Raw genomic sequence first — 26,128 nt, 5'->3', positions numbered from 1 at the left:
AACATATCACAAAAAGAATGTTTGAAAAAACAAATTTGAACAATAAAAGAGAAAATTACTAACATACAAAATCGGTGCGCCATTGCAAAAACTGTGAGAAGAAATTCCGCAATTCAACAAAAATCAATTTTTTGATTAACACTAAAAAGAATTAAATATAAATATATAAAAAGAAACATTTTAAATGCTGGAGAAAAATTCACAAAAATTAGAAATGCCTTCAATCCAGAAACAAAGGCAGTGCAACATCAAGCTTTAACTTGCGCCCCGATGAAGTTCTGAGCGGGAAGCAGCTGCGAAACGACACGTCAGAAGGGAAAGAAAGAGGCTGCAGCAGACAGGAAAGGTGAGACAGAGGAGAAGATTCGTATGGTGATGAGTTGTGCATTGCAGACGGGGAATGGATGGAAGAATGAGACAGCGACGAGTCTGAGTCTAAATCAGCATCTGAGTCCATGTCGCTGTTGAATTCGCTGAATGAGTCCGTCTCTGAGTCTGCTTCTGCCAATGCGTCTGTATCTGTATCTGCATATGTGGCTGTGGTTGTAGCTGTGGCTGTGACTGTCTCAGTGTCTGTGATTGGACGCTCTGCATTGTTTGCACTGTTTGCACTGTTTGCACTGTTTGCACTGTTTGCACTGCTGTCATTGATTCCATTGCCTTCGTTGCCCTCTGCAATAAAAGAAACATCAGAAGAAGAAGGAGGAGGAGGAGAAGAAGAAGATGATGATGACGACGATGAAGAAAGCATCAATCTGTCTGCCCCAAACGCAACACTCTCAGAAGCAACAGAAGCAAAAGTAGAAGAAGCAGCAGAAAATGCAGCTGTTATTCCATCTGTGTTGTCTATTGCTGCTTGTCCCATCGCAGATGCTGATGTGAAATTCGGCATGTCACAAGGGAAGCTGTCAACAGCATCTGCAGAAGGGCAGTTGTTTTCATTATTGCCATTCTCGAGAGAAGCAGTAAACTTGTCTGGAATGGGAGAAGGGAGTCTGGTGAGCTCAGGAGGAGCAGAAGGAGCAGGAGACAAGGAAGGAGATGGAGGCTGCCCATTCAAAGAGAGAGGAGCCTTCTGTTGTTCTGCCTGTGCATCTGTGTCTGTGTCTGCGTATGTGGCTGTGCTTTTGCGAGTGGCAGTGTTTGAGCCAGGTGTCGTTGAGTGTTCTGTGGGGGGAATGTTGTGGTGGGGCATATGACGCAGGAGATGCAGGGGCTGAGTGGGATACGGGTGAGAAGAGAGAGAGAAGAGGATCTGCTGCGAAGAGGGCTGTGCCGGTGGCTGGAGTGGAAGCTGACTCTGTTGCTGCTGATGGCTCTGTTGTTGTAACTGAGGAGGAAGTTGAGGGAACTGAGGCAGAGGATAATTATGCAGACTGTCTGAAGGGTAAGGAAGCACTTGGAAGGCTTGTGGGGTGAGGGAGGTGTGCTGTGTGGCTGGCTGAGGCAGAAGGTGTGATTGTGATTGTGGTTGCAGCTGTGATTGTAGTTGTGGTTGTGGTTGAAGGTGTGTCTTGGATTGCATATGGAGCTGAGTCTGCTGCTGAGACAAGGAAGAAGAAGGAGGGTTTGAGCGAGGATGGGAATGAGATTGAGAAGAGGGACTGTTCTGGGCATTGGACTTGGAGTCAGAAAGAGTGTTGGTTTGGAGGTGGGGCTGATGTTTGTGTGAATGATGATGAAAAGAAGATGAAGAAGAGGAGGAGGAGGAGGAAGAAGAAGAGGAAGAAGAAGAGGAAGAGGAAGAAGAAGATGGATTATGTGGCTGAAGTGCTTGGGGCACTTTCTGTAGGTAGAAGAGAGAGTTAGCGGGTGTGATGTTGAGTGGGTGTGTCTCCTGGTCTGGAAGATGTGGTGGATGAGAAGGATGGATGGTTGAAAGAATAAATAAGAGGCAAAGAATAAATATATAGATATAGATATAGATAGATACAGATACAGATACATATACAGATACAGTTACAGTTACAGTTACAGATATAGATATAAATATAAATAAATATATAGATACAGATACAGATACATATACAGATATAGATACAGATATATAGAAATAAAACAATTATTTACATGAGTTAAAACAATAATCATAAAAATATAAAAGCAAAAGAAAAAAGAAAATAAAGAAACAGAAAAAAAGCAAAGTGAAGAATTATTCAGCTCCACAGCAGGAAACACCCAACACGTCGCACAAACCTCTTTTGCACAAAAACTCCCACACTTCAGTCACTTTTATTCTGCCGACGTCTCTTCTAAGTGGCACCTCCTCTTTAGGCGGGGCAGTGAAAAAGGGGTGTTTCAGGGCGTCGGCACAGGAAGGGCGAACGAAAGGGTCAGAATTCATCAGCCAGAGGAGAAGGTTGATGCAGCTCTTGCTCAGAGGAGGAGGGTTCTGAGAGGTGTTTTGAGAGGGGGTTTGAGGGGGGATTTGAGGGGGTTTGCGCATATTGCTGGAGAAGAAAGAAAGAAAGAAAGAAAGAAAGAAAGAAAGAAAGAAAGAAAGAAAGAAAGAAAGAAAGAAAGAAAGAAAGAAAGAAAGAAAGAAAGAAAGAAAGAAAGAAAGAAAGAAAGAAAGAAAGAAAGAAAGAGAGAGAGAGAGAGAGAGAGAGAGAGAGAGAGAGAGAGAGAGAGATAGGGAGGGAGGGAGGGAGAGAGAGAGAGAGAGAGAGAGAGAGAGAGAAAGAGAAGATAGTAAAATATAAGAAAAGTCAGATGATTCATTGGAAATATGAGCAAAATGAAGCATACTCAATCAGCTCCATCAAATTGTTCTCTTGAGTGAATGGATGGCTGAACAGACAATAAAAATTGGTAATGTTATCATATTTGCAAAGGAATAGGAATAAATAGATGTTCATAAGTTTTGGGTTAAAAAAAACAAAAAACAAAAAATTTCAAAATATATTTATTTGAAAATGGAATAATGATTTTGATTCAAAACATACATAATTCGTTTCAAGAATTACGAAAAGTCCACAAAATAAATAAATACACATTATCTCTTCCTCTTTCTCAATAAAAAAAAAAAGACTAAACCAAACCGTCTAAACAGAAGGAAATACATAATAACTCCAAGAGAATAAACATCTGCCTTTTCATTGTATGGAGCCTTTGAAAACAAGACTTCAGGTGCCATATACAAAAGTGTACTAGTTTAAAAGTAAATTATCCACATATTCATGTAATTTCACACAAAAAAGAATAGAAAGAATAATTTTAAATGTTGAAAAGAGACAATCAAAAGTAATTTAATATGCATTAAAAGGCTCAAAATTTTGAGAAATTCATTTATTGAAAGAAAAAACGAATAAAAATTATTTTTTTCGCAGTTCATTTTCAATATAAAAAGAAAATTAAGTGTTTTCCTCTTTTCTCTAAAATATAAAAATACAAAATTCACATATTTCAAACCCGCATCTCGATTCTGCGAGAGAATCTTTGGTAAATTCACGTGACAATCCAAAATCTGTTATTTTACATTCAATTGTGTCATTGCTCTTTCTTTGCATAAGAATATTGTCAGGCTTTAAATCCCTGTGATATTTTAAAAAAATATTTTTCATTGATATAAAGCAAAAAGAAACTCAAACCTGTGTATGATATTGGCTCTGTGAAGTGTTTTGCATCCAGTGACTTTTACACATAACATAAAACAAATAAAGCAATCCATATGATACTATTTAAAAATCGAGATTGCATACGCAGCTGAAACATAATGCTTCGAACAATTTTTTCGGGAACTATATTTTCAGAACGAATAAATGAGGTAAGGGACTTTGAGAGACAGAAAAAATAACTTATTTAAACTATGTGAAGGCTAAATAAAAGCAAACAGGCCAATTTGCATATTCCATTAATATCACGAGATAACCTAAGCAAGTACATCTTCCTATAAATTCGATAAGATATTTAAATCTTGTAGCTCGCCTTCTAAGAGCTGTTACAGCTTTCCATTCTTTCTCATTTTGTTCTGTTAAAGTCATTACTTTCGCAGCGTATATTCCAAAATCTTCCTGTTGTGGGCATCTAAATTTAACCATATAAACGCTGAGATATCGAATTATAATATTAATATGAAATTTGTTTTTTATACAAAAAAATACATACCGTCCATATGAACCTTTTCCTGAAAATAGAAATACAAAATAAATCCATAAAAAATGTTAAAATATTGCATGCCAAGTTGTTCAACTACATCGCACTGAACGTCTTTAAGAACTTTACGAGCCATAGCATCGCTAACAGAAGAAGATCGACTTGACATTATTTGTTATGTATGATTTGATCATTTTGAATCATAAATTTGAAAAAAGAAAGAAAAGCAACAAACACTTAATATAGAGATTTATTGGAATTTTAAAAAACATTCAATATTAATTCACAAATAATGATGCATCTCAAAATATTTAATAAATAAATATTATTTTGTAACATGTTCAACATTCTGGATATGAATGATGCATATTATTTGTTTGTCTTTAACTTTGTTTTGATTTTTAATCTTTTTTCGTTGCTTTGATATTCTTGTTGAAAACATTCATCAGTCAAACAGATTTTTTTTTAAAAATTTCTCCAGTTCTGTTTTCTTTTTGTTCATCATGAAGAGAAATATATTTATTCCTTTCGAAAAACAAATGGTTCTTTTACAAAAAAACATGGAATTATGAGAATCCTCTATTAACAAATAAGAAGAGTATCATGATATTTCGATATGAACAGAATTATTCAAAGATAATGTATGGGTTATTATTGATCAAATAACAAATCATTTTTACAGAATGGCCGATCCCGTTGAAGATCTCGAAGAAGAATTTGAAGAAGAAGAAGAAGAACTTATCGATGATGGATCATTAGCAAAAAAAACTTGCAATATTGTGTTTATTGGACACGTCGGTTTGATTTTATTCAGTTTTTCATCATTTTTACATAATTCTTATTGCTTTACACTAAATATTCAATAGATTCCGGAAAATCCACAACTTCTGGACGTATTTTGTACGAATGTCACATGATTGACGATAGAACAATGGAAAAAAATACGAGAGAATCAAAACAAAAAGGAGGAGAAAGCTGGAAATATGCGTTTGCAATGGACGAACTGGAGGAAGAGAGACAACGTGGGAAAACATGGGAATGCGGTCATGGTACATTTTCAACAGAAACAAAGCATTGGGAAGTGATTGATGCTCCTGGACATAGACATTTCATTCCTCACATGATTGGTGGAGCGTCGCAAGCTGATGTTGCAGTTCTTATTATTTCTGCTCGTAAAGGAGAATTTGAAACTGGCTTTGATCGAGATGGCCAAACACGCGAACACATCGTTTTAGCGAGAACTGTTGGAGTGACATCTTTGATTGTTGCTGTGAATAAAATGGACGATCCTTCCGTTGATTGGGATCAAAAAAGATATGAAGAAATTAAAAGCCGTTTAGCTCCGTTCCTCCGCCAAAGTGGATGGAAAGCGGAAGAACTTCACTGGCTACCAATTTCTGGTTTTACGGGATCAAATTTGATAACGAAAGATGACGAACATTTGGGCTGGTATAAGTATGCTTCAGTGAGATGTTCGAGCGTATTTATTTATTATTTGGAAAAAAATGAGCCTTTTGAAAAGAAAATTTCGAGAACAATGCAATTTTTTTTGATTGAATATTTTTCAATGACTTTAATTTCAATATGATCTTTGAACATTTTGTTAATTTTATTGTCAAACTTTCAGAGGTCCAACTTTGTTCCAGATTCTTGACGATATTCGTCCACCTGAGCGATACATGAAAGCGCCACTTGCTCTCTCAATCTGCGACAAGTACAAATCGATGGGAAATTGCTACATACTTGGCAGAATTGAAGTCGGAACGATGAAGCTGGCTACAGACAAGGACAAGTTTATGATCCAGCCACTGAACAGAAATGTGGAGTTGGTGTCGATTGTGAAGGACAGAAGAAGAGTGGAAGAGGCTGAGCCTGGTGATCAGCTTACTGTGTGTTTCTTTAATAAAAATGACTGAAATTTTCATTTTTCATTTTTGATTCTAATTTCTGTCAATCTATCTTTTCTCTTTGTTTCTTATTCTTTCTCTTCAAAATGAATATTTTCCTGTTCTTTCTTCTTCTCATGACCAAAGGTTGGTTTGCGTGGAGTGGAAGACACTGAAATCCATCCTGGTTTTGTTCTGTGCACAAGAGAGCGCCCAGTTCACAGCACAACCCTCTTCCAGGCACAGTTTCGTATTATGGAGTGCAAAAATCTGATTAGCGCTGGATATAAATGCATCATCCACACTCATGCTGCTACTGAAGAAGCTGAACTTGTCGTATGTTATATTTTTTTCATAAATTCTGAAAAAGAAATGGAGAGAGAAAGAGAAAGAAAGAAAGAAAGAGAGAGAGAGAGAGAGAGATGTTTATTCTTTTCTTTTAATGAATAAAATGATAATATTCATTTTAATTCTATTTGACATATGTATATTTGATTTTCTTAAATTCTATTTAATTTTCTTATAATTTTGCATTTCTTCTCAAAAATCATCATTTATTCATTCAATTGATAAATATCACTAGAAACTTGTGAACATCTTAGACAACAAAAAGCAAGTGAAGCAGCTGAATCCAGTGAAGGCTGGCGTTAATGACTTCATCACATGCTGGTTTTCTACTCAGGTTTGAAATGAATGCTTTATTCAACATGGAGGAAGAAATAGAGATTAGATATTTAATGTGAAGTTATTTATGAAAAAGATTTTTATTTGTTTAATTCTTTTAATTCTCTAATTGATTTTATTCTGTTAATTCTTCATTCGAATCTTTTATATATTGTTTTATTATTATTATTATTTATTTATTTATTTAGAACCCTGTTTGTATTGAGCCGTTCAACATATTCCCTCAGTTCGGTCGCTTTATCATTCGAGACGAAGGCAGAACTATCGGAATTGGTGTTGTGACGAACATACAAACAAAATCAAAGAAAACTGCTGCTGCTTCTTCCTCCTCTGATTCCTCCTCATCATCATCTTCTTCTTCTTCCTCTGAACAGCCTTCTCCTTCCTCAACCCCCACAAATGCATCCACACCTTCATCTTCAGCATCTCCTTCTCCTTCTTCCTCCTCCTCTTCCTCTTCTTCTTCTGGCGGAGTCAAAATCACCATGCCACCTCAAAAGAATGCCCCGTCTGCTTCTCATCCACAGCCCTCTGGCAAAAAGCCTGCTGCTTCTCCAAAACAAGCCTCAACGCCAAAGTCCTCGTCGCCTTCACCCAAAACAGCCTCTGCCTCGCCAAAAGCCATCTCCATCATCAGCAAGCCAGCTGCTCCTTCAAGTGCCTCTCCTTCGTCTGACCCAGCACCTGCACATTCACCTGCACACGCACAAGCACCTGCACCAGCAGCTCAGCCTCTTCTTCCAATGCAGCAACAACCACAGCCTCAATCTCAACCTCAGCCACAGGCACAGATGTTTCAACAATACCAGCAATATCCACCGATGATGGCACCGCCGATGGGAGGCGGGTATCCTCCTTATCCTGCCTATGGATATGCCCCTCCGATGGCGCAGTATGGAATGCCTGGGATGGGCCCTATGCCAATTCAGCAGCCTCCGCAGCAGTTTCAGCAGGGAGGAGCGATGCCTCTTATGTCGCAGCCGTATCCTCCACAGACAGGAGAACAGCATCCGGAGCAGAGGAGCTCGGGATTGCGTGTGACGGCGAAGGCTTTTGTGCCGAAGGGGAAGTAAATAAAGAGGAGAATTAGAAAGAGAAAGAGAGAGAGGGAGAAGAAGGAGAAGGAGAAGAGGAATAAGGAGAAAGAAGGAAAGAAGAGAAGAAAAGAGAAATAAAAAGAATTTTTTATGTATTTTAAAGTTGAATAAAGGACTTTAAATAGAGAAATTCTTATTGTGACTCTTTGGACCATCGAAGAAATAGCTTGATGGCCATTTTATATTTTTTGATTTTTTTAACTATGAAAACATATTTCGTGATTGATTTCAACATGTTTTTTCTTTTGCTTTTTTAACTTTTGTTAACTTTTGTTAACTTTATTTCTCATTTCCAGTTATTTTATTTATTGCTTTTTGAAATTTATCTCGTCATTTTCATTAAGATTGAAAATTTTTATATACATCATTTTTAACTGAGATGGGCTTGATTCATTTCAAAGAGCGATTTTCGAAGTTAACAAGTAGTCATGTTTTTTCTTGGTTGTTGTTTCTTTGCCGGTGAATTTGTCAAGCAAAAGAAAGTGCATGAATGATGTTTGCTTTAAAGTTCAACAGCTTTTTTCATTCATAAAAACTCTTATTATTTTCACATTCAAAAAGAAAAGTTAAAAAAAGATACTGTATTCATTAGAAATAATAATAACGTTTAATATTAAGATTGAAAAAAAATAAAAAAAAACCAGAAGTGATGTGATAAAGTCAACCAAAAAGAAACATAAAATTTTCATGACAAATCCTGGTTTAAAAACCATTGAGTCACATTAGAAAAAATTATCAATTAAAAAGAAAACGTATTACTCAAAGTTAATAAAAAGCGACTTGTCAAATAAAAATTCGGTTTAAAATTAAAAAAAATAATAATAAAGAAAAAAGAAATTAAAAAGAAATTAAAAAGAAAAGAGAAAAGAATAAAGGAAAGAAAAAGTCTAATAATAGAAATTCATTAAGCATTAAATAGAAATAAAAGGAAGGTTTTATTCTTCGCAAATGAAACGTCCATATAAAAAATCACGATGTTTTCAAACAATAAACAAAATGTAACTAAATACACCTCACATTGCTTCTAAGCATCCGTTCATAAACACTTCATTTCAAAGAACGAAATAAATGCAAAAAAACAACCGATAAAAGCAACATCAGTGAATATCAACCAGAATAGTCCGCATCCAAAAGAGAAGCTTCTCTAATTCTGGTTCTCCAAAAACTGAAAAAAAATTAAATTAAAATAAAAATTAAAATTTTTAACTTGTAAAAATAAAAAGAAAAAATGTTCAAATGAGTTTATTTCTGCTTTCATCGGAATGTCTTTCTAAAATCCTTTTTCCATACAAACTCTGAATATTGCATTTGTATGTTCCATTTAATACTTTTGAAATTATTCTATTTTGCCATTCAAATCCAACTTTTGTCATAAATTTCTGAAATTTCATTCCTTGTCTGCTGATCATTTGGTATTAATCACAGTAAAATAATCACTCCAAGTGCTTCTTTACAAGAAAATGTGATTGTAAACACACAAATTCTGCCCGTGAAAAATGAAGAGAAGCTTTTAATGCCGCAGATAAGCCAGCGTAAGTGCTATTGTTTATCCTGAAGACTGCTCATGGCATTCCTCTGGCGTTGTATACTTTGCAAAGACCAAATGAAATGCAATCCAATTTTTATCGGTCATCGACTTTAGAAAAAAAACTGAATTCTTTTTTTCATTGATCCTATTGCCTCCGTATGCTTTGTACTTCGACAGTCTGCAAATTGTCTGAGAAACGTTGCAGGGAACGAACGTTTTGACTGAAAAAACGTTGTGGCTCAAACCAATCTGCAAACTCTTCATTAATCGAGAGGCAACAACAATCTCGCAGTGATTTTCTGTGAAATACCTGTTTCTATACCGTTTGGGTGAGATATAAATGATCAGTTGAATAATTCAAATCACTATGACTTTGCTTCCGAATTAGCAGGTGGCATGCTTGGATCCACGTTTTGTACAGTCGCCTTTGAAGATTCAGATGCAGAAGCATTTCCAGAACTTGCAGAATCTGTTGTTGCTGCTCCCTGCTGAAGTTGTAATGGTATTGACACCGGAATCGACGGGGGCGTGACAGTCCATCTTTTCATGATTCTTTCTTTCAATACAACAGCAGCTTCCCACTCAGCTGGGCTGATTTGTGTTTGAAAATTCAGTTTTTCTAAAACGAATCGTTCTGATATGCTTAGATTTTCCAATCCGATTCCAAATCTATGACACCAATATGCATTTGAAAATGGCACATCTGTGGAGATGCTTTTGTTTACTATCATAAAGCATGTAACTACTGTCATCATAGTATTTGTTTCGTTGAGAACAAACGGAATGTCGCTAATCCCACTTGTAAGAACGCGTTCACATAAAATGACCATCATCATTAGCTCTGTTTCAGTCATACCCATTTTTGATGACATGACTTTAAAAAGTGAATAAATAGACTGTCCAGTTGAATTGGCAAAATCTGCGTCTTCGGTTGTTTGAGGAGACCAGCGAGAAAACAATGGTTGTACTTGACCGCAAGCTGCCAATTCTCCGCTTTCAAATATGTCTTTCTCATAGCATATGCTTCCGTATCCAAGAGCATGAAATCCAGTTAAAGAATCCGAAGTTAGCAATGGTCTATTCACTATTTCATCGTGACTTAATTTCCAATCTTCAAAAGGATATTTTCGTGTGTATGCGACTGAGCGTCCAATAAAGTGTGCAATTAACCTCATTATCTCGTCTCGCATCGGTATCTTGTCAAACTTTATTTCCGGATGATCATATATTTCTCCAGAATTTCTCAGCTCTTTTTGAATGGCAAGATTTTTTCCCATGATGCGTAATGCATTAAATTCTTGTCCGCCTAATTCTTTTCCTAAAATTAATCCAACTTTCCCAATTCCTCTTCCAGAAAATACTGAACTGACATCTCTTCTTTCTTTTCCTTCTTTATCCTCTAAAATGTTCAATCCTCTACCAATCAACTCTTCTCTTCTAACTTGACTTTCAAATGAAGTGCGAATTTGATCTTTGAGCATATTTTCAAGACAAAAAAATTATTGTCTGTTTCAACAACAAGAAGTATTTAATATGGGAAGAACACCCATTAATTATAATAATCTTTCAATCAAGTCGTTGAAAAGAATATTTCATTGTTTTTCATCATTAAATATAATTTTTATTGTTTTTTGTATATTAATAAAAACACTTGAAAAATTGAGCAGTTGTGGAATTTTCAATTGTTTCGAAATTGAGCAATTTTTTGAGAAATGGATTGAATTATTCCCAGCAAAACACGAATGGGAAAGAAATCTTTTTTTGTTTTCAATTTCAAGTGAACACATTTGAGGAGATGATAAATTGAAAGTGAATGAAAAATTAATTTATCACTTAAAGACTGTTTCTTCTTGACTGTGATTAGTTATTGCGATAGAATTCGAACGGGATGTAATTTCTTGCTTTATGGATTTTGTTCCACACAATATTTTGTGATGTTATTCGATATTATTTAATTTTTCTTTATTTTTTTAAAATGAGAATGGAAGACTTATAATGATATGACGAAAGAATTTATTTGGAACAAAACGTCGATTTTTTCATAAATGCAAGAATTCTGCTTTAAGTCGAATTTGAAAGAAAAAAAATGAAACTTTAAACCTCGTTTTTAAAATTTATGGTACAAAAAAAGGCAAAAAAAAAAGAAAAGAAAAGAAAAATAGTTATTTCGATGAAAATCAAAATTAACATGTGTGTGTGTCTTTTTGTTTTCTGATTATTTCTAATCAATGAAAAAATATTTTGCGAAAAAAAGGGTATTTTTCTATTCTATTTTTTATTTTTTTTCTTTTTCTTTTCTTTTCTTTTTTCTTTTTTCTTTTTTTTTTTTTTTTTGAAATTTCATAAATTGATAAATAAATAACAACTTTTTTTTTTCAAAAACTTCTTTTTGTTCATTTTTCAAATGAAACAAAAATTTCATATTTTCATCAATTTTCTGTAACATTCTCGTTACTTCACCATAGGGAAATCAATAACATTGCTTGTGTTATACACACACTATAGTGAATTTACGAGAGTGTGAATAGAAAATTGATGAAAATATGAAGTTTTTGTTTCATTTGAAAATTGAACAAAAGGAAGTTTTCGAAAAAAATTTCCATATTTGGTTATTTCTACAAATATTTTATTTTTTGTAACTCTGTTTTGTCTGAAAATTTCGTTGTTTAATCTTTTTTATTAATATTTCATTTTTTTCTACAAAAATTGAACCATGTTAAACATTTGAACCTTGTTTGTGAACTTCCCAATAATTATTATTTCTTTCATTGTATTTTTAGGAAAATTCTCTTTAAACTATTATTCCGTTTGTATTCAAGATAGTTTTTATTGAACATCAATAACAATACTTTCATGAATCAAAAAGATGTATTTCAAAAATTATCAATCGTGTGTGACCTTTTTTGCATTATTCGTGAATTTGAGTTCTTTTCTTTTTCTTCTTTCCTCCTTTTTTTCATTCTATTATTCATCATATTTGAATACCAATGGAATTAACATAAATATGGGTGATTATTTTTGAATTCATATTTTCTCAATCAAAAAGTTCTGTTTCAGAATCCACAAAGAATAATGAAAAATGAACACAGAAAAGTTAGTATTCATTACAAATATATTTTTTCAGGAGCATAATCTGAAAAATTGAAATTTCGAACAATCTTCATTTTTTTCTTTCTTTTGAATGAATAAACCATCTCCAAAGAAATAAAGCCTTTGAAGATTCAACACACCGAAAAAAAAGTTATGATTACAAAAATAATCACCTATATTTCTGATAAAAACGCTTTTTCATTATGAGTTTCACATTATCACCAGATTTTCCTTGGCAACTAATTAGATATGCTGGTAATTTACTTAGTTTTCATATCTTTTTTCGAAACGAAAATTTTTTTCTAATATGGGGAAAAATATTTCGCCTCAGGCTTTTTCATTGAAACATTATGCACTTTTCGTTGACTTTTTGATTCCAAAAAATACAATAAAAATGGATTTATTTTTTGAAATATGTTTGAAGAAGCGAAACATTATGTTATTATATCAATGATGTTTATTTTTAGATATGAAAATCAAATTTATTTTGAAATCTGAGAAAATGAAATAAAGTTATGAGAAAAGCAATTTTTCAATGCTTCGTGCAAAAAAAGCTTGAAAGTCCGTATTTTCCCCCATATTGTTTGTTTTTGGAAAGATATTTTGCAGTTTCATGTTAAATGGGTTATTATTTTTGACATCAAATTTTTTCTTTCTATAATTTCGTTTCATGTTTTCCTTTGAACATAAATTCATGATCACTGAAGAGTGAAAAGGCTCAATAAAGACATTTGAATATTGATTTCAGCTGATTCACTTTATCTCAAAACAGTAGTGATAAATTGAGCATTTAAATTCAAAATCTCTTCCCAATGACAAACAAGCTTAGAAAAATTAACACCTCGAAAAAAGTAATGATTACAATAATAATCACCCAAATGCATCTCAATTTTTCAAAAAGACAACTTTCGAAACGAACGCATAACAAAATAATTTTGATATAATGTTGAAACTTAACAATTTTCTTTTGAAAATGTGAAATTTTTTTCCACCAAAATAATTCAAAAAAATTAATGATTTCAAAATTATCACACATTAAGTTTCAGTAATAATGACATTTATGGATGAAGCTTCAAATTTTATTCAGTAGTCATGAAAAAAAGATTATTGGTTTCAAGTATAAGTTGCGTTGAAATTTTTTCAAAAGAAAACATTTGGTTGAAAGACAAACAATGAGCTGAGTGAAAGCTATTTTTACAGAATGAAAGGAACATCTTTATCATTTCGAATAAATTTTGTAATTTGTATTATTTGAAAAAAAAATGAACAATTTTAACAAAAAAAATTTTTTTTTCAAAGAAAGAAAAAAAAAAAAACCCAAGATTGAATCAATATCGTTTTATTTTTTCTTAAAATTTTTTGAATTTTGAATAATCATTTATTTTTCTATATATTTAGAAAATTTTTATGAAAACATTAATATTTTTTGATGCCACATTATGACAATGAACTGAATACAAAAATATTTTCCCACATAGAAAATTACATTGTTTATCACATAATAAAAAATTTCTTTTATTGTGATCAACCCTTAGTTTAGTTCTTATTGAATATTTCCCCGAAAGTTATTTGGGATTATAACAAATGTCTTCACCTGCAAAGCCTATTAAAGTTGTTGCCTTTAATGGAAGGTAGCCCATTGAATAATTTCCGAGCATTTATAATTCAAATACAATTTTTAATTTAAAAAATTTCAAAAAGTCACTTGCCAGATGGAAGTACTGGCCAAATGATAAATATTTTATTTGAAGCTCTTCGTAAAAATGGTATTGAATGCGAAATGGTGATGGTTGGAAACGGTATTCTTTCTTCTTTATGAATATGTTAAATTTTTCTTTATTTTATTTTTCGAATTATTGTATTTTAAAAAAATAAATATAAAAATCGAATACGATAGCGCCTTTTGTGAGCGGATGCATTGGTTTGTTTTAAACAAAAGTAATTATTTTCAACTTAAACTTGACAAATATATTTTTTAAAAGATTGTGGAGCATGCAAAACTGCTGGAAAATGCGTTCGGGCAAAAAGTGGAGATCCCATCAATGAATGGTATGCAAAAATGATGGAAGCAGATGGAATTGTTCTTGGTTTGTTTATGAGTTTTAAAATTATTTGAAATTAACGAAAATTTTCTCAAAATCATTAAAATTAATAATTATGATTTCAAAAATTATTCAGCAACTCCCACTCATTACGCAGGTGTAAGTACAGCAATGAAGTCTCTTATTGACAGATGTGGTCAAATATCTCTATATCAAGGTGGAACATTGAAAAATAAAATCGGAACAGCTGTTGTTTCTGCAGCTTCTTCTGGAGCAATAGATGCTTTCAATCAGGTTTGTAATTGAAAAATTTGATAAAAATTAAAAACGAATTTCCCCAAATATGCGAATATTAATAGATTAACCACTTTTTCACGTACTTACAAGTTCATGTTGTGAGCGGTGATTCATGGTTTGAAATTTCTCAAAAATACAGTTTTATTTTAAAAAATATTTCATTTTTTGTTGATAAATTTAAATAAAAAATTATTTATTGAAGGAATGACGGAATTGGGCTAACCCCTTCTGAAGTTGCAAGCAGCCCAAGAACCAAAAAAAATATGGAAAGCTTAGCGGCAAATATGGCATTTCTTCTGAAAAAACTTCATCCTGAAAGGGCAGCGTCTACAGAAGTGGCATAAAAGCTATTAGATGAATGATTTCACAAAAATATTATTGAAGTTCAGAATCCGAAAGTATATATGTTGAATTACCCAGTGTTGATATTTTAAAATGTTTTTTGTTTCATTTTGCAACATATTTTTTTGTTTCTTTTAAGATATCTTTCAAAACAAGGTATTTATTAAAAAACTAAATTTAATGCAAATTATAATTTGAAAATGTTACAACTTTAACAACTACATAAAAACAATAAACTTATGTTAAAAATACCAAAAAATTTCTTTCTCTGAAAACGCCTTGACTATTTGATTGTTTCATTTTCTCTCCTCTTTTTGATGATTGGATGTTATTGAATAGATCTTTTTGATCTCCACGTTTCAGTGCCATTTTTGTGACTTTCGCATTATTTGTCGAAGTTCTAAATGGAATTACTTTCATGATTACTTTCAACACTTCACATTGCAATTATCCAAAAAATTCACTCAAGTTTGGAGAACCATATTATATACAGAATATTTTGTTAAAGTTTATTTAAAATTACAAAATGGAAGGAAGTTATAAAACACCAATTTTTGCAGACATATGCGGTATTTTCACATTATATATATTATCTATTCATTCATTCATTTATTTTTCAAAGAGCCTATTGATTTTGATGAAGATAACAGTTATGAACGACAACAGCAATTTAACATTTATTCCTGATTTTCTTTGCTTTTTTAACAACAGGAGGAGTCAAATTGATAGACGTTCCATTAGATTTTACCTTTGAAAGGCTTCAGAGATGCTTTCAAAACATTGGAAAAATAGATCATATTCACGTGCAGAAAAATTCAGGAAAAACCCACGGATATATCTTAGTATATTTTGAGAAACAAGAAAGTGCAGAAAAACTTTTGCAAAGCTCTCTTGTCGTTTGCTTCTCAAATTCTTGGTATTCAATATTTTCACTCATTGTATATTTTAGAAGCTGGAAAGTATTGCATATAAAATACAATCTGCAACAAAAAGCAAAACTATTATTGTTCATGGGGAATTTAACGAAGGAGACGCAGATAAACTGATTTTCTATTGCGAGTTTGAGCAATTCAATTATTCATTTTTCATATTGCAGATTTATTGTTTTATTTTCAACAATTTCCTCATTTTATTCTTTCACCGCTACGTTGCCAATAATAATAAATTTGTTTTCAGACAAAGATTTGGGCAATTGACAAACATTTCATTATCTACAGATGGTTTTACTTGCTTTTTGGAATTTAAAAAAAGTCGAGAAGCAGCAGATGCGTTGGAAAACATCACTAAAGCAATGGACAGGAACGTGTCTGTAAACGCAAAATGGGCAGATGTTGCGATGGGTAGAAACTCACTTTTATTTCTCATCAAAAAACCGTATGGGTATTACTTGTCAAACGAAGCAATAAAATTTGGAATTTGGGTGCAGCTGAAGCATCTGAGCGAGCCGCCGCTGGAAGAGCTGCACATGCGAATTATCACAGCGCAGACAGCGAACATGCTGGGCCTCTCAGTCGAAGACGTGCATCTCCCGCACGAAGAAGGGCGTATTCCTGACTATGGCTATGTGGTGTTCCCCAATCTGAGGGGCTGGTACAGTGCAGACAGCTGTGTGGATGCGGCGCTGCAGTGTCACCCGACGGGATTCAAGCTGAACATCGAGATGCCTCGCATCCGCCCGCTGATCAACGCAGAGAACGAGCCAACATACGCAGAAAGCATCGCCATCCAGCTCTGCCGCAACATCCGCGCCGACAGAACGATCCGCCTAAACCGCATCACAGCCGTTGTGTCTCCGAGTTACCCACTCAAAATGGGACAGAGCGGAAGCGAACGAGGCGGCATGAGGCAGCAGCAGATGCAAATGCAAATGCAGATGCAACAGCAGCAGCGCCAGCATTCACAAAGCATGTCGTCTTCACAAGGTCATCGTGACTCTCCCTTCAGATCGCAGGCAAAAGGCACACGTGCATCAAAGCTGACGGGGGCGAGCTATGCGTATTTGCGGTCGCAGCTGGGGAAAGGGCTCTATTGGGACCTGCAGGTGTATCTGGAGAAGCACCTAAAGGCAGAAGTCAAGGGCTGTCTGAACGGGATGCTTCTTCTCTCTCTTTGCATTTACTCAGACTGCGACAGAGAGAAGGCACTGAGATTGCTGCATCCAGCGCTGATGAAGGAGATCAACAGGAAAGTCAGAGAGGCAGAAGACGGACCCAATTGGGAATCAGACGCGGATTCAGCATCGTCAACAACAGAGCCAAATTCTTCTTCTTCTTCTTCTTCTTTGGAATCAACACCCCAATCAGCATCAGCCTCAGCAACAACACCAGAAGAATCATCAGTCACGTTGCTTCAACCGCCTTCTGCTTCAACACTGCAAACACCTCAAAACACACAAACAGCTCAAACAGCTCAAGAAGCAGCAGTAATGGCAACACCTGTGATGGCAACACCCACACAAACACAAACACAAACCCCAACATCAACAGAAACTCCAGGACATGCAACAATGCAGTCAGAACCAGCTGCCCCATCTGCTGATTCTGCGACAGCTATATCAACACCCACACAAATGACTGCATCGTCCACAGAAACACCAACAGCAAATGCAGATACAGAAACAACTTCTTCTTCTTCTTCTTCTTCTTCTTCTTCTTCTGCTTCAATGCCCCCACCAACATCACCACCCCCACCAGAGACAGCATCCTCCACCACACAAACCTCAACGAGCGCTGTCTTCTCCAACAGCCCATCCATCCTCTATGCCTCCACATACTTGTCTCCCTCTGAGTCCTTCCCTCCCGTCGACGCCTTCCACGAAGCCATACTCTTTGAGACTGTCCTCTGCCTCGAGCTGGAAGAGATCCAGCCCCTCTCCAACATCCTCCAGCCGTTCCTCACCCACCAGACGTGGCTGTCAGACGCCTCTGCCTCTTTCTCTCTCCAGTCGGACATTTCCATCTTCCCTTCTTCCACCCAGCTCTACAGCCAGCCAGAAGACATCCAGATCAACTCTGCCTTCAACGCCATCCCGTTTGTGCTGGAGAACACACTCGAACAGCCAACAAGCAGCTCAACCTCGTCGCGCCTGCCAAAGATGTACCCAACACCTGATGCCACTCCAGAGGTTCGTGCTTCGCCTTCTGCTCCTGCTCCTGGCTCCTTCTCTGCCTATATATCTTCTGTGACGACCCCACAAACAGCAAACAATACCCCTTCTGCTTCCTCTTCCACCCCTTCAACATCTTCTTCCTCTTCTTCTGCCTCATCTTGGATCTCGTCGACTTCTGTGTCTGTACCCCCTCCGCCAGCTGTGCCTGCCCCGCAGTTCTCTTCAATGCCATTCACATCCACTTCTTCTGTTGCACTCCCACCTCCGCCTCCTCTTCACTCGTTCCTCCCCCCCCCACCTCCCCCGCCTCATTCTGCTGCCTCTTCGATTTCCGTGCCTGCTGCCACTTCTGCTGGCATTTTTGGTACTGTTCCAGATCCCTCTTCTTCATCAGCGGACTCTTTGTCATTCACACCTTCAACCACTCCCTCACCTTCTCTCTCTTCCTTCGAAAGTGCTCTGAATTCTACCTCTCCTTCTCCTTCCTTCCCCTTCGCCACCCCTGCCCGCGATGTCTACCACACCCAGCCAGCCTCCTTCCCTCGCCAAATGCACCACCAGCTGCCCATCCTGCGCTACCCAACCTCTTCTGCCGATCCTTCTTCCATGCAGCAGTCGCGTCTCCAGTCCAACCGCCAGCCACTCGCCACGCCTTATCTCTCCTCCCGCCCCTTTGGCAAGTCCTTCGACAGCTCCTTCTCAGACATGATCAAGGCTGTGTTTGTTCCGTCTCCTGTGCGCCGCACAAGAGACGGGGCGACGAAAGCGCCATCGCTGTTCAAAGAAGTGAACATGATTGAGGCCAACCTGATGAATGAGTACATGAACATTGCTGTCTACCACCCAGCAATCCGCCTGGCGTACTGCGCGTTCATCCTCCTGCCGCTGCTGAAGGGAAGCTTCATCTACTTCAACGACGACAGGACACGACTGACGAACTACGGCGACAGATACGGCTGGGTGCTGAAGGTGACGCTGATCAGCGCGGTGAATGCATACACGCAGCTGGGCGAGATGTGCGGACGCTATCTGAAACGAGTGAGCCGCACGACGTCGATGCAGAAGATGAACAGCAGTGCCGTCCCGCCAGTCACAGAAGCAATGACCTTCGGCGCACATCTCGTGCTCCACCACATCGTCACTGCCTGCTTCGATGCGCTGCACATTCACAATCCACAGGCAGACCTTCTTCTGTCGAAGGCGGTGCAGCTGTTCCCGTCGCCTGTCATGTTCGACCGCGGGGCTTCGGCGATGCTGCAGCAGAGGAGAGTGGAAGAGGCACTGCGCTTTCTGAGGAGGATGAAAGTAATCTACCCGAACCACCCGTACACCGTGACGCTGATTGGGAAGGTGCTCATTGGAGCAGATCAAAGGCAGTGCAAGATGGTGTATCAGATGGTGTATGGAATAGGAGACAGCAAAACAGGAACAGGAGAGAGAAAAGAAGGACAACAGCATCAACAGCAGCAGAATCAGCAACAGAATCAGCATCAGCAGGGATCAACTCCACAAGGAGAATCACAAAGACGGAGTGCGCAGACAGAAAGGCCAGCAAGACAACGCGTTGAACAGGAAACAGATTACACAGAAAATGTCTCAGCTGCTGCTGATACGAAGCAACCTCCAAACTCATTCCCCACACTCGCCTGCGACTCAGACACAGGCGCGTTTAACTCCACATCCTCTCCGTCTATTCCTGCCCCTGAATTCGACTTCTATTCGCGGCCGCTGGTGCACATGAACCCAGTACTCGAAGCAAAGCGCCTGTTCTCCTTTGTGGCTGAGCGGACAGCCATCATGTGGAACTCCAGCAAGCGCGTCCCGGCATCGATGAAGGTTGCCGCCTGCACGTCGCTTATCTGCCTCGCCGAGCTGTTTGCGAGAGAAGGCAACCATCTGATGGCAGTGAAAGTGATACTCGGCAGAGACTGGCTGGAAAAGTGCACGAATGCGATGATGATGACATACCCCGATGAGTTCTCGATGGGCTCCACAGACATCATGAACACCTCTGTGTTTGTGACCCTCCCTGTTCCCCCAACCAAGCTGCCTCCGCCTGCCCCTGTTCCTCCGTCTGTTCCTGCTAATGTCCCCACATCCACTCCACCAGCAAGTGCTGCCAGAGCTGGCGCCTCTTCAGCTGCTGCTGGAGGTGCTGTCTCGACCCCACAAACACAAACTTCTGGAGCACTTTCTTCAAACAGACAAAGAATGCCTGCAGCCCCAACACAAACACCGACCCAAACCACTCCCACCTCTACCCCTCGCCCTTCGGCTGCCTCTCCTTCGACTCCTGTGAACACTGCACAGGCTGTCCGGGAGCCGTCTAATCCTATTCGAACGCAGCATAATCTTCTTCAGCCTCCTGTGAACCCCAAAGCGCGTTCGTCGGTTTTATCGAATTTCTATTTTGATTCGTCTTTTGATTTTGATGATGATTCGGATCTCTTCACCACCATCGATCTGTTTCCTTCACCTCTCCGGAAGCCTCTTCCTTTCTCGAAGCAGCCGTTTGTCCCGCTTGTGGACGAGATTATGTTTATGATCCCGTCCTCCCTCTATCTCGCCCGCATCCTCCTCGTTCTGGGCAAGTCTCTCGTCACCATCGAGTCCAGAGTCACCATCCTGTCTGCCTACACGTGCTTCGACTGGAGCCGCTCGCTGAACGACAAGAGCATGGAAGCAGAGAAGGCGATTGAGGCGATGAACAAGATGATGTCGGAAATACCATTTGCGCGTGTGCCTGTGCTCCCCGAAAAGGAAGTGGCTGAGCGGAAGCAGAGGATCATGGCAGCGCTGGGGATGGGGCCGAAGGAAAAGCAGATGAAAATCCGGAGGATAACTGCGGAGGAGCAGGAGAAAATATCGTCTGCGAATGTGGGAAGAGCGCTGAGTGAACTGAGAGCTGCACCGACAGCAAGAAGCACGACACCATCTGCGAGAAGCACGACGAATGAGCAACCCCGTCCAGCGCAGAATGCAGAAAGAACACAAAATGCTGACCAAGACAGCGAAGAGGAAGAGGAGACGCAGGAAGAGGACGAAGACTCGAATGGGATGGACTATTCGTCTGAAAGTGGTGCGGACGAAGATGATGGTGAAGATGAAGGAGATGAAGACGCAGATGAAGATAGCGAAAATCAATCGGAAGACGAATAAAATGAGCGAAATTGATTTAAAGCAATGGATTATTTTATTTTATTTTATTTTTTCATTTTATTTTTGAACCGGAAAATGTTTGAAGCAACTGATCACTTGCAAAATACATTAAGAATTTGGATTTTCGTATTTTTGGAGGAGGAAAAAATCTGAGCAAATGGCAATGCTAACAAAAAGGAAAATGCATTCGGATGAATTATCGATTCTTTTTTCCACAAATGCTTTAAAATACGATCAAAAAGAAGTTTATTTTTAAATATTCACCAAAAATTATTCAAAACGAGAATATTTGCACTCAAAATTTCAAGATTATCATCAACTTTTATGATGAACCTGATTAAAAAAATTTTGTTTGTGAATTTTTGTTTTTTATTTTAAGAAAAAAGAATTCACTTTCAACCAACAAAAGCCAGTCATGAACTTTGGTAAGAGTTTCACCTTGTTGTGCAGTTTATGAATAACAATTAATTTTTAACTATTTTTTATTTTTATTCACTAATGGCAATTTTTAATTTGAATTTTTCTCCAATGAAAATTGTCAAAGTTCAAAATTCAAATGCAAAAATTCTTGTTTTGGATGATTTTTTGGTGTATCAAATTTTTTAAAAATAAAATAAAGTTAAATACAGTAAATGAAAGCATAATAATGAAAAGTCAAATTAAACTAAAATTATTCGAAAAAATAACTACGAATAATAATCAAAAAATACAAAAAATAACAAATGATCAAATACTTTTCATAAATAAAAATAAACAAGCATATTTTTGTAATCAGAAAGAGTGTTAGGCAGAGAATAATGAAAATTATTTTTTATTTTGTGTAATGACTCTGTTATCCATGATACTTTTATCATAGTCAATAATTGAGAGAAATTGCATTTTCTAACGAACACAAGCAATCATCCACTCTGGTGGTTCTGTCTTCACGTTATAAATCCACTTCATCGCTATTGTACATCCGTCTTTATCGCAAAGTGTGATGTCATGTCTCATCCACTCTGGTGGTTCTGTCTTCACGTTATAAATCCATATCATTGCCATCGTCCATTTATTCTTATTCCCAAGTGTGATATCATGCCTCATCCACTCTGGTGGCTCTGTCTTCACATTCTCAATCCATATCATTGCCATTGTCCATCCGTTTTTAGTAGCAAGCGTTATTCCGTGTCTCATCCACTTTGGAGGTTCTATTTTCTTATTTACAATCCAATACATGGCCATTGTTGATCCGTCATGATTGCCAAGCGTTTTTTCATGTCTCATCCATTCTGGAGGTTCTGTCTTGACATTTACAATCCAATACATTGCCATTGTCCAACCTTCTTTATCTCCAAGTTCCACGTCATGCCTCATCCACTCTGGCGGTTCTGTCTTTACACATATAATCCATATCATTGCCATCGTCAATAAATTTTTATCAGCAAGTGTGATGTTATGCCTCATCCACTCTGGTGGTTCTGTCTTGACATTTATAATCCACTTCATGGCCATTGTCCTGCCATCATTATCGGATATCGTAGCATCATTTCTCATCCATTCTGGCGGATACGCATTAACTTCTTTGATCCATGACATGGCCATTGTTGCTTCTTCCTTTCTACTGAGAGTTGCATCATGCCTTATCTCTTCTGACTGTTCTGTTTTTTTCTCTATTTCACTGTGAATAAACTCAATTTTTCTATCAATATCACTGAGTGCAATGCTATGAAATAAATTTTCTTTAAGCCTTGATTTTTCACAATATATCCAAAATATTGCTGTTGCGCATACAAGTATATTGCAAAAAGCTGCAACGCAAAATGAATTGTATTTTTTCATATATCTGGGAAGTTCATTTATGATATGGCTCATCCAGTGCACGGTCGTTGTTCTTTCTTTATAATCGCTAAGCGTGGTTCCATGTCTCATCCATTCCGGTGGTTCTGTTTGAATAAATTGAATCCACCACACAGCCATCGTCCATCCATAGCTGTCAGCAAAGGTTATTTCATGTCTCATCCATTCTGGTGGTTCTGTCTTTACATATTGAATCCAACACATGGCCATTGTCCATCCATTTTTATTTCCAAGCGTTTTTTCATGTCTCATCCATTCTGGTGGTTCTGTTTTCACATTTGTTATCCAATGCATTGCCATTGTCATTCCATCTTTATCTGAAAGAGTGATTCTATGCCTCATCCACTTCGGAGGTTCTGTCTTTACACATATAATCCATATCATTGCCATCGTCAATAAATTTTTATCAGCAAGTGTGATGTTATGCCTCATCCACTCTGGTGGTTCTGCTTCATGATCAATGATCCAACTCATTGCTTTTGTTCTTCCATCCTCATCCTTTATTGAAAGATCACTTTTTGAAAATCGCTTACACGTTTCGATATCAGTTTTATTGTTCAACGCTCCAATGTTATTGCTCATTCTGTCGTTCAATTTATTGAAATAAAGATTGTTAATAAAACTAAATATTTTAAACACAATAATATGTTTGATCGAATATTCGACATTTCAGGATAGATAATTTTAACTTATTCTTATTTATTAAACATGCAGAGGTTTTTATAGAAATCTTTCTGTTATTAGAAAGTGAAATATTGGGAAAAAAAAAAGATTGAAAGAAAAGAAAAGACTCACTTGTAATTTCATACAACAAGCGGATGAAATTGAAAATACAAAAAGATAACTGAAATTGTGAATTTTTTGATTGAAAGAAAAAAAATAGAGAAATAAAACTTCTTTAATCGATGCTCTTCAGAATAATTTTTAATGATAATTTTGTTCGAGCAAGCAACAATTAAATAAACAAAAAATCTCGATTTTTCATGAATAAATAACAAAAATAAAATAATAAATGGTTCAAAATGCGTTCAAAATGTATATGAAATGATGAAAGTCATTGTGCGCTTCATAGAGAAGGAGAAATATAAAAAAGTTCCAATTAATAGTCGATTCAATATTAATTAATATTTTCAAAACAAAGCAATTGAAAGACAAAAAAAGAAAAAAGAAAAAGAAAAAAGAAAAAAAAAAGCATCTTTCATTTTTCCTTTAATTAATATTAGCAACGAGAAATGCAATTCCCAAACAAAAAATTGAAGAGTGCTTTTCTCTAGAAACGGATGAAATAATCTTCATAATTTTTTGATAGTCCATATTGAAAGCACTCATCCACAAAGAAAGGCAGCATTTCTTGAAAACTCACAATTAAATCTTCATATCCATCTTCTTCAAACACCTCAAATATCTCTGTTCTCATCGTTCGAAGCATTCCCACATCATATCTTTGAGCAATCAATATTTTAATCCTATCACAGATTTCCTTTAAAAGTTCCAAACAATATGTGAAAGTGTCAATTTCCAACGTTAAGCAATGAATTTCCTCAAATGCAACATCAACGATACCTCCTTTTAGTAAATCGTCAACTCCCACTGCTTCACTTTTCGCTATTGTTGCTATTAGAGAAATGCATAGATCACTAATTCTTTTTTCTTTAACTTTTGTCGTTCTAAACAAGCTCACAACACGTCTTTCAACTTCAGCATGCTCTTCTTTCCATAATTTGCACGAGATGAAAAAATTATTTAGTAAACGAAGCCATCTCATCAAAATTTGTATTTCTTGCATTTCATTCTTTTCCAGTTTATTTTCTTTCATCTTCCGATTCACACATTCTGTCAATTTTTCCAATTCTCGTGTTGCTTCTCTTGAAAAATGCAACTCATTAACAATTGTCTCAGCCAAGCTTTTATCATTCTCATATCTGAATATCAAAAACTCCCAAGTAGATTGATAAGCAAGTTGAGTCAAGTTGAGACGCTCCTGGTGATGCTTTATTATTTCTGTGATTTCTTTAAGGTATAATTCCTTTTTCATTTCCTGAAATAAAAATAAAAAAATACCACAAAATTCCTGATCATTTCAAATGAAACTTTCATGCTCATGCCGTTACTCCATTTATGTTGCTCAAAGAAAATAATGCCATTTCAACTTCTTTCTGAGCTTCTTCATTTTTGTCTTTGTTCAACGCAACTTTCAAAAGGCAAGGCATGCAAACTTGAAGAATGTACCCTTGAATGTTGCAATTATATCCCAAAAATGTACATAGCATTCGAAAAGATCAACAACAAGCTTTGCATTCATTCCTTCAATTTTGTTTTTTTCATAAATGATTGCATTCTCAAAACTTTGTCTCAAGTGAGAATTGTAAACACAACAACTCCATGCTCTGTTCATCATTTTGCAATATCCCAGATGCTTCAATAGAATAACTGCATTAAACATCATCAAATTCTTTTCTTAAATCATTTCGTATATTTCTCGAAACACTTTTTCAGTGATGATCGAATCCAATTCTTCTTCATTCATTTCGTCGATAATTGCATTTATCTCTTCGATTTTCTTTTTTTGTTCTGAATCAGACCAATATTCAAGATCAACAAACAATTCTGAAAAAAAAATGAAAACTGCTTGCACAAGATACCTAACACACACTTTCAAATGCTTTTGCATGTTGCATTCTTTCCGGACCAGCAACAAGCTTGTTGTTATCAAAAGAAGAAATCTTTCTCATTTGTGAAATCTGAATAAGAACTTTTAATTTGAATAAAGAGTGTTTATTTGAGTTTGTTTATTGTGGGATTTTTTGATCAAAAAGCAAAAAACATCAAATAGTTTGTAATTTTCATATCTTTTTTATTATGGATAAAATCTATCAGTTGTTATATCTATTAGCCTCACGAGATGTTTTGTGATAATTCTTTGAAAAAGGGAGTATCAATGGAAAGCAATATTTTGTTTACTC

The 26,128-nt window shown here is 36.4% G+C and overlaps 7 protein-coding genes across 7 annotated transcripts; 3 read left to right on the top strand and 4 right to left on the bottom strand.

Moving 5' to 3' along the window:
- Nucleotides 1–220: 220 nt before the first annotated feature.
- Nucleotides 221–4,264, bottom strand: MONOS_7210 (putative Serine/Threonine protein kinases family protein; the record flags this gene model as incomplete). The annotated part of the gene is made up of 9 exons (XM_067877523.1): nt 221–1,842; nt 2,197–2,450; nt 2,749–2,790; nt 3,042–3,149; nt 3,412–3,534; nt 3,591–3,633; nt 3,702–3,774; nt 3,834–4,047; nt 4,104–4,264. 9 exons carry the CDS (start codon nt 4,262–4,264, stop codon nt 221–223), a joined length of 2,640 nt encoding a protein of 879 aa, XP_067728650.1.
- Nucleotides 4,265–4,745: 481 nt separating this feature from the next.
- On the top strand, nt 4,746–8,203 carry MONOS_7209 (putative peptide chain release factor eRF subunit 2). Its single transcript, XM_067877521.1, has 6 exons — nt 4,746–4,893; nt 4,962–5,550; nt 5,723–5,984; nt 6,129–6,317; nt 6,565–6,663; nt 6,854–8,203. Exons 1-6 carry the CDS (start codon nt 4,779–4,781, stop codon nt 7,736–7,738), a joined length of 2,139 nt encoding a protein of 712 aa, XP_067728649.1. The 5' UTR covers nt 4,746–4,778; the 3' UTR covers nt 7,739–8,203.
- Nucleotides 8,204–8,346: 143 nt separating this feature from the next.
- MONOS_7208 (uncharacterized protein) lies at nt 8,347–10,821 on the bottom strand. Its single transcript, XM_067877520.1, has one exon. It carries the CDS (start codon nt 10,769–10,771, stop codon nt 9,656–9,658), a length of 1,116 nt encoding a protein of 371 aa, XP_067728648.1. The 5' UTR covers nt 10,772–10,821; the 3' UTR covers nt 8,347–9,655.
- Nucleotides 10,822–13,913: 3,092 nt separating this feature from the next.
- On the top strand, nt 13,914–15,543 carry MONOS_7207 (putative NADPH-dependent FMN reductase). Its single transcript, XM_067877519.1, has 7 exons — nt 13,914–14,011; nt 14,082–14,179; nt 14,278–14,301; nt 14,363–14,467; nt 14,559–14,716; nt 14,782–14,834; nt 14,922–15,543. The coding sequence occupies exons 1-7, from the start codon at nt 13,965–13,967 to the stop codon at nt 15,061–15,063; spliced, it is 627 nt and encodes a 208-aa protein (XP_067728647.1). The 5' UTR covers nt 13,914–13,964; the 3' UTR covers nt 15,064–15,543.
- Nucleotides 15,544–15,587: 44 nt separating this feature from the next.
- On the top strand, nt 15,588–21,897 carry MONOS_7206 (uncharacterized protein; the record flags this gene model as incomplete). The annotated part of the gene is made up of 4 exons (XM_067877518.1): nt 15,588–15,630; nt 15,773–15,957; nt 16,011–16,120; nt 16,238–21,897. The coding sequence occupies 4 exons, from the start codon at nt 15,588–15,590 to the stop codon at nt 21,327–21,329; spliced, it is 5,430 nt and encodes a 1,809-aa protein (XP_067728646.1). The 3' UTR covers nt 21,330–21,897.
- MONOS_7205 (uncharacterized protein) lies at nt 21,898–23,747 on the bottom strand (the record flags this gene model as incomplete). The annotated part of the gene is made up of 1 exon (XM_067877517.1): nt 21,898–23,747. The coding sequence occupies one exon, from the start codon at nt 23,745–23,747 to the stop codon at nt 22,212–22,214; it is 1,536 nt and encodes a 511-aa protein (XP_067728645.1). The 3' UTR covers nt 21,898–22,211.
- A 688-nt stretch (nt 23,748–24,435) lies between these two features.
- Nucleotides 24,436–25,375, bottom strand: MONOS_7204 (uncharacterized protein; the record flags this gene model as incomplete). The annotated part of the gene is made up of 2 exons (XM_067877516.1): nt 24,436–25,203; nt 25,271–25,375. 2 exons carry the CDS (start codon nt 25,373–25,375, stop codon nt 24,436–24,438), a joined length of 873 nt encoding a protein of 290 aa, XP_067728644.1.
- Between the last annotated feature and the right edge of the window lie 753 nt (nt 25,376–26,128).

The sequence above is a fragment of the Monocercomonoides exilis genome (assembly GCF_001643675.1).
Source record: "Monocercomonoides exilis strain PA203 chromosome Unknown scaffold19-1596985, whole genome shotgun sequence".
NCBI lineage: Eukaryota > Preaxostyla > Oxymonadida > Polymastigidae > Monocercomonoides > Monocercomonoides exilis.
Note: the sequence above shows the minus strand (reverse complement) of the source record. Positions and strands in the feature narration are given on the sequence as shown.

What these genes read in the sequence shown, in the direction of transcription:
- MONOS_7208 (XM_067877520.1), bottom strand. Translation starts at nt 10,771, where the DNA reads ATGCTCAAAGATCAAATTCGCACTTCATTTGAAAGTCAAGTTAGAAGA.
- MONOS_7209 (XM_067877521.1), top strand. Translation starts at nt 4,779, where the DNA reads ATGGCCGATCCCGTTGAAGATCTCGAAGAAGAATTTGAAGAAGAAGAA. An exon ending in GAACATTTGGGCTGGTATAA is followed by an intron (nt 5,551 to 5,722) that starts GTATGCTTCAGT and finishes TCAAACTTTCAG; the next exon opens with AGGTCCAACTTTGTTCCAGA. An exon ending in AGCCTGGTGATCAGCTTACT is followed by an intron (nt 5,985 to 6,128) that starts GTGTGTTTCTTT and finishes TCATGACCAAAG; the next exon opens with GTTGGTTTGCGTGGAGTGGA.
- MONOS_7207 (XM_067877519.1), top strand. Translation starts at nt 13,965, where the DNA reads ATGTCTTCACCTGCAAAGCCTATTAAAGTTGTTGCCTTTAATGGAAG. An exon ending in AATGGTGATGGTTGGAAACG is followed by an intron (nt 14,180 to 14,277) that starts GTATTCTTTCTT and finishes CGAATACGATAG; the next exon opens with CGCCTTTTGTGAGCGGATGC. An exon ending in GTTGTGAGCGGTGATTCATG is followed by an intron (nt 14,835 to 14,921) that starts GTTTGAAATTTC and finishes TATTTATTGAAG; the next exon opens with GAATGACGGAATTGGGCTAA.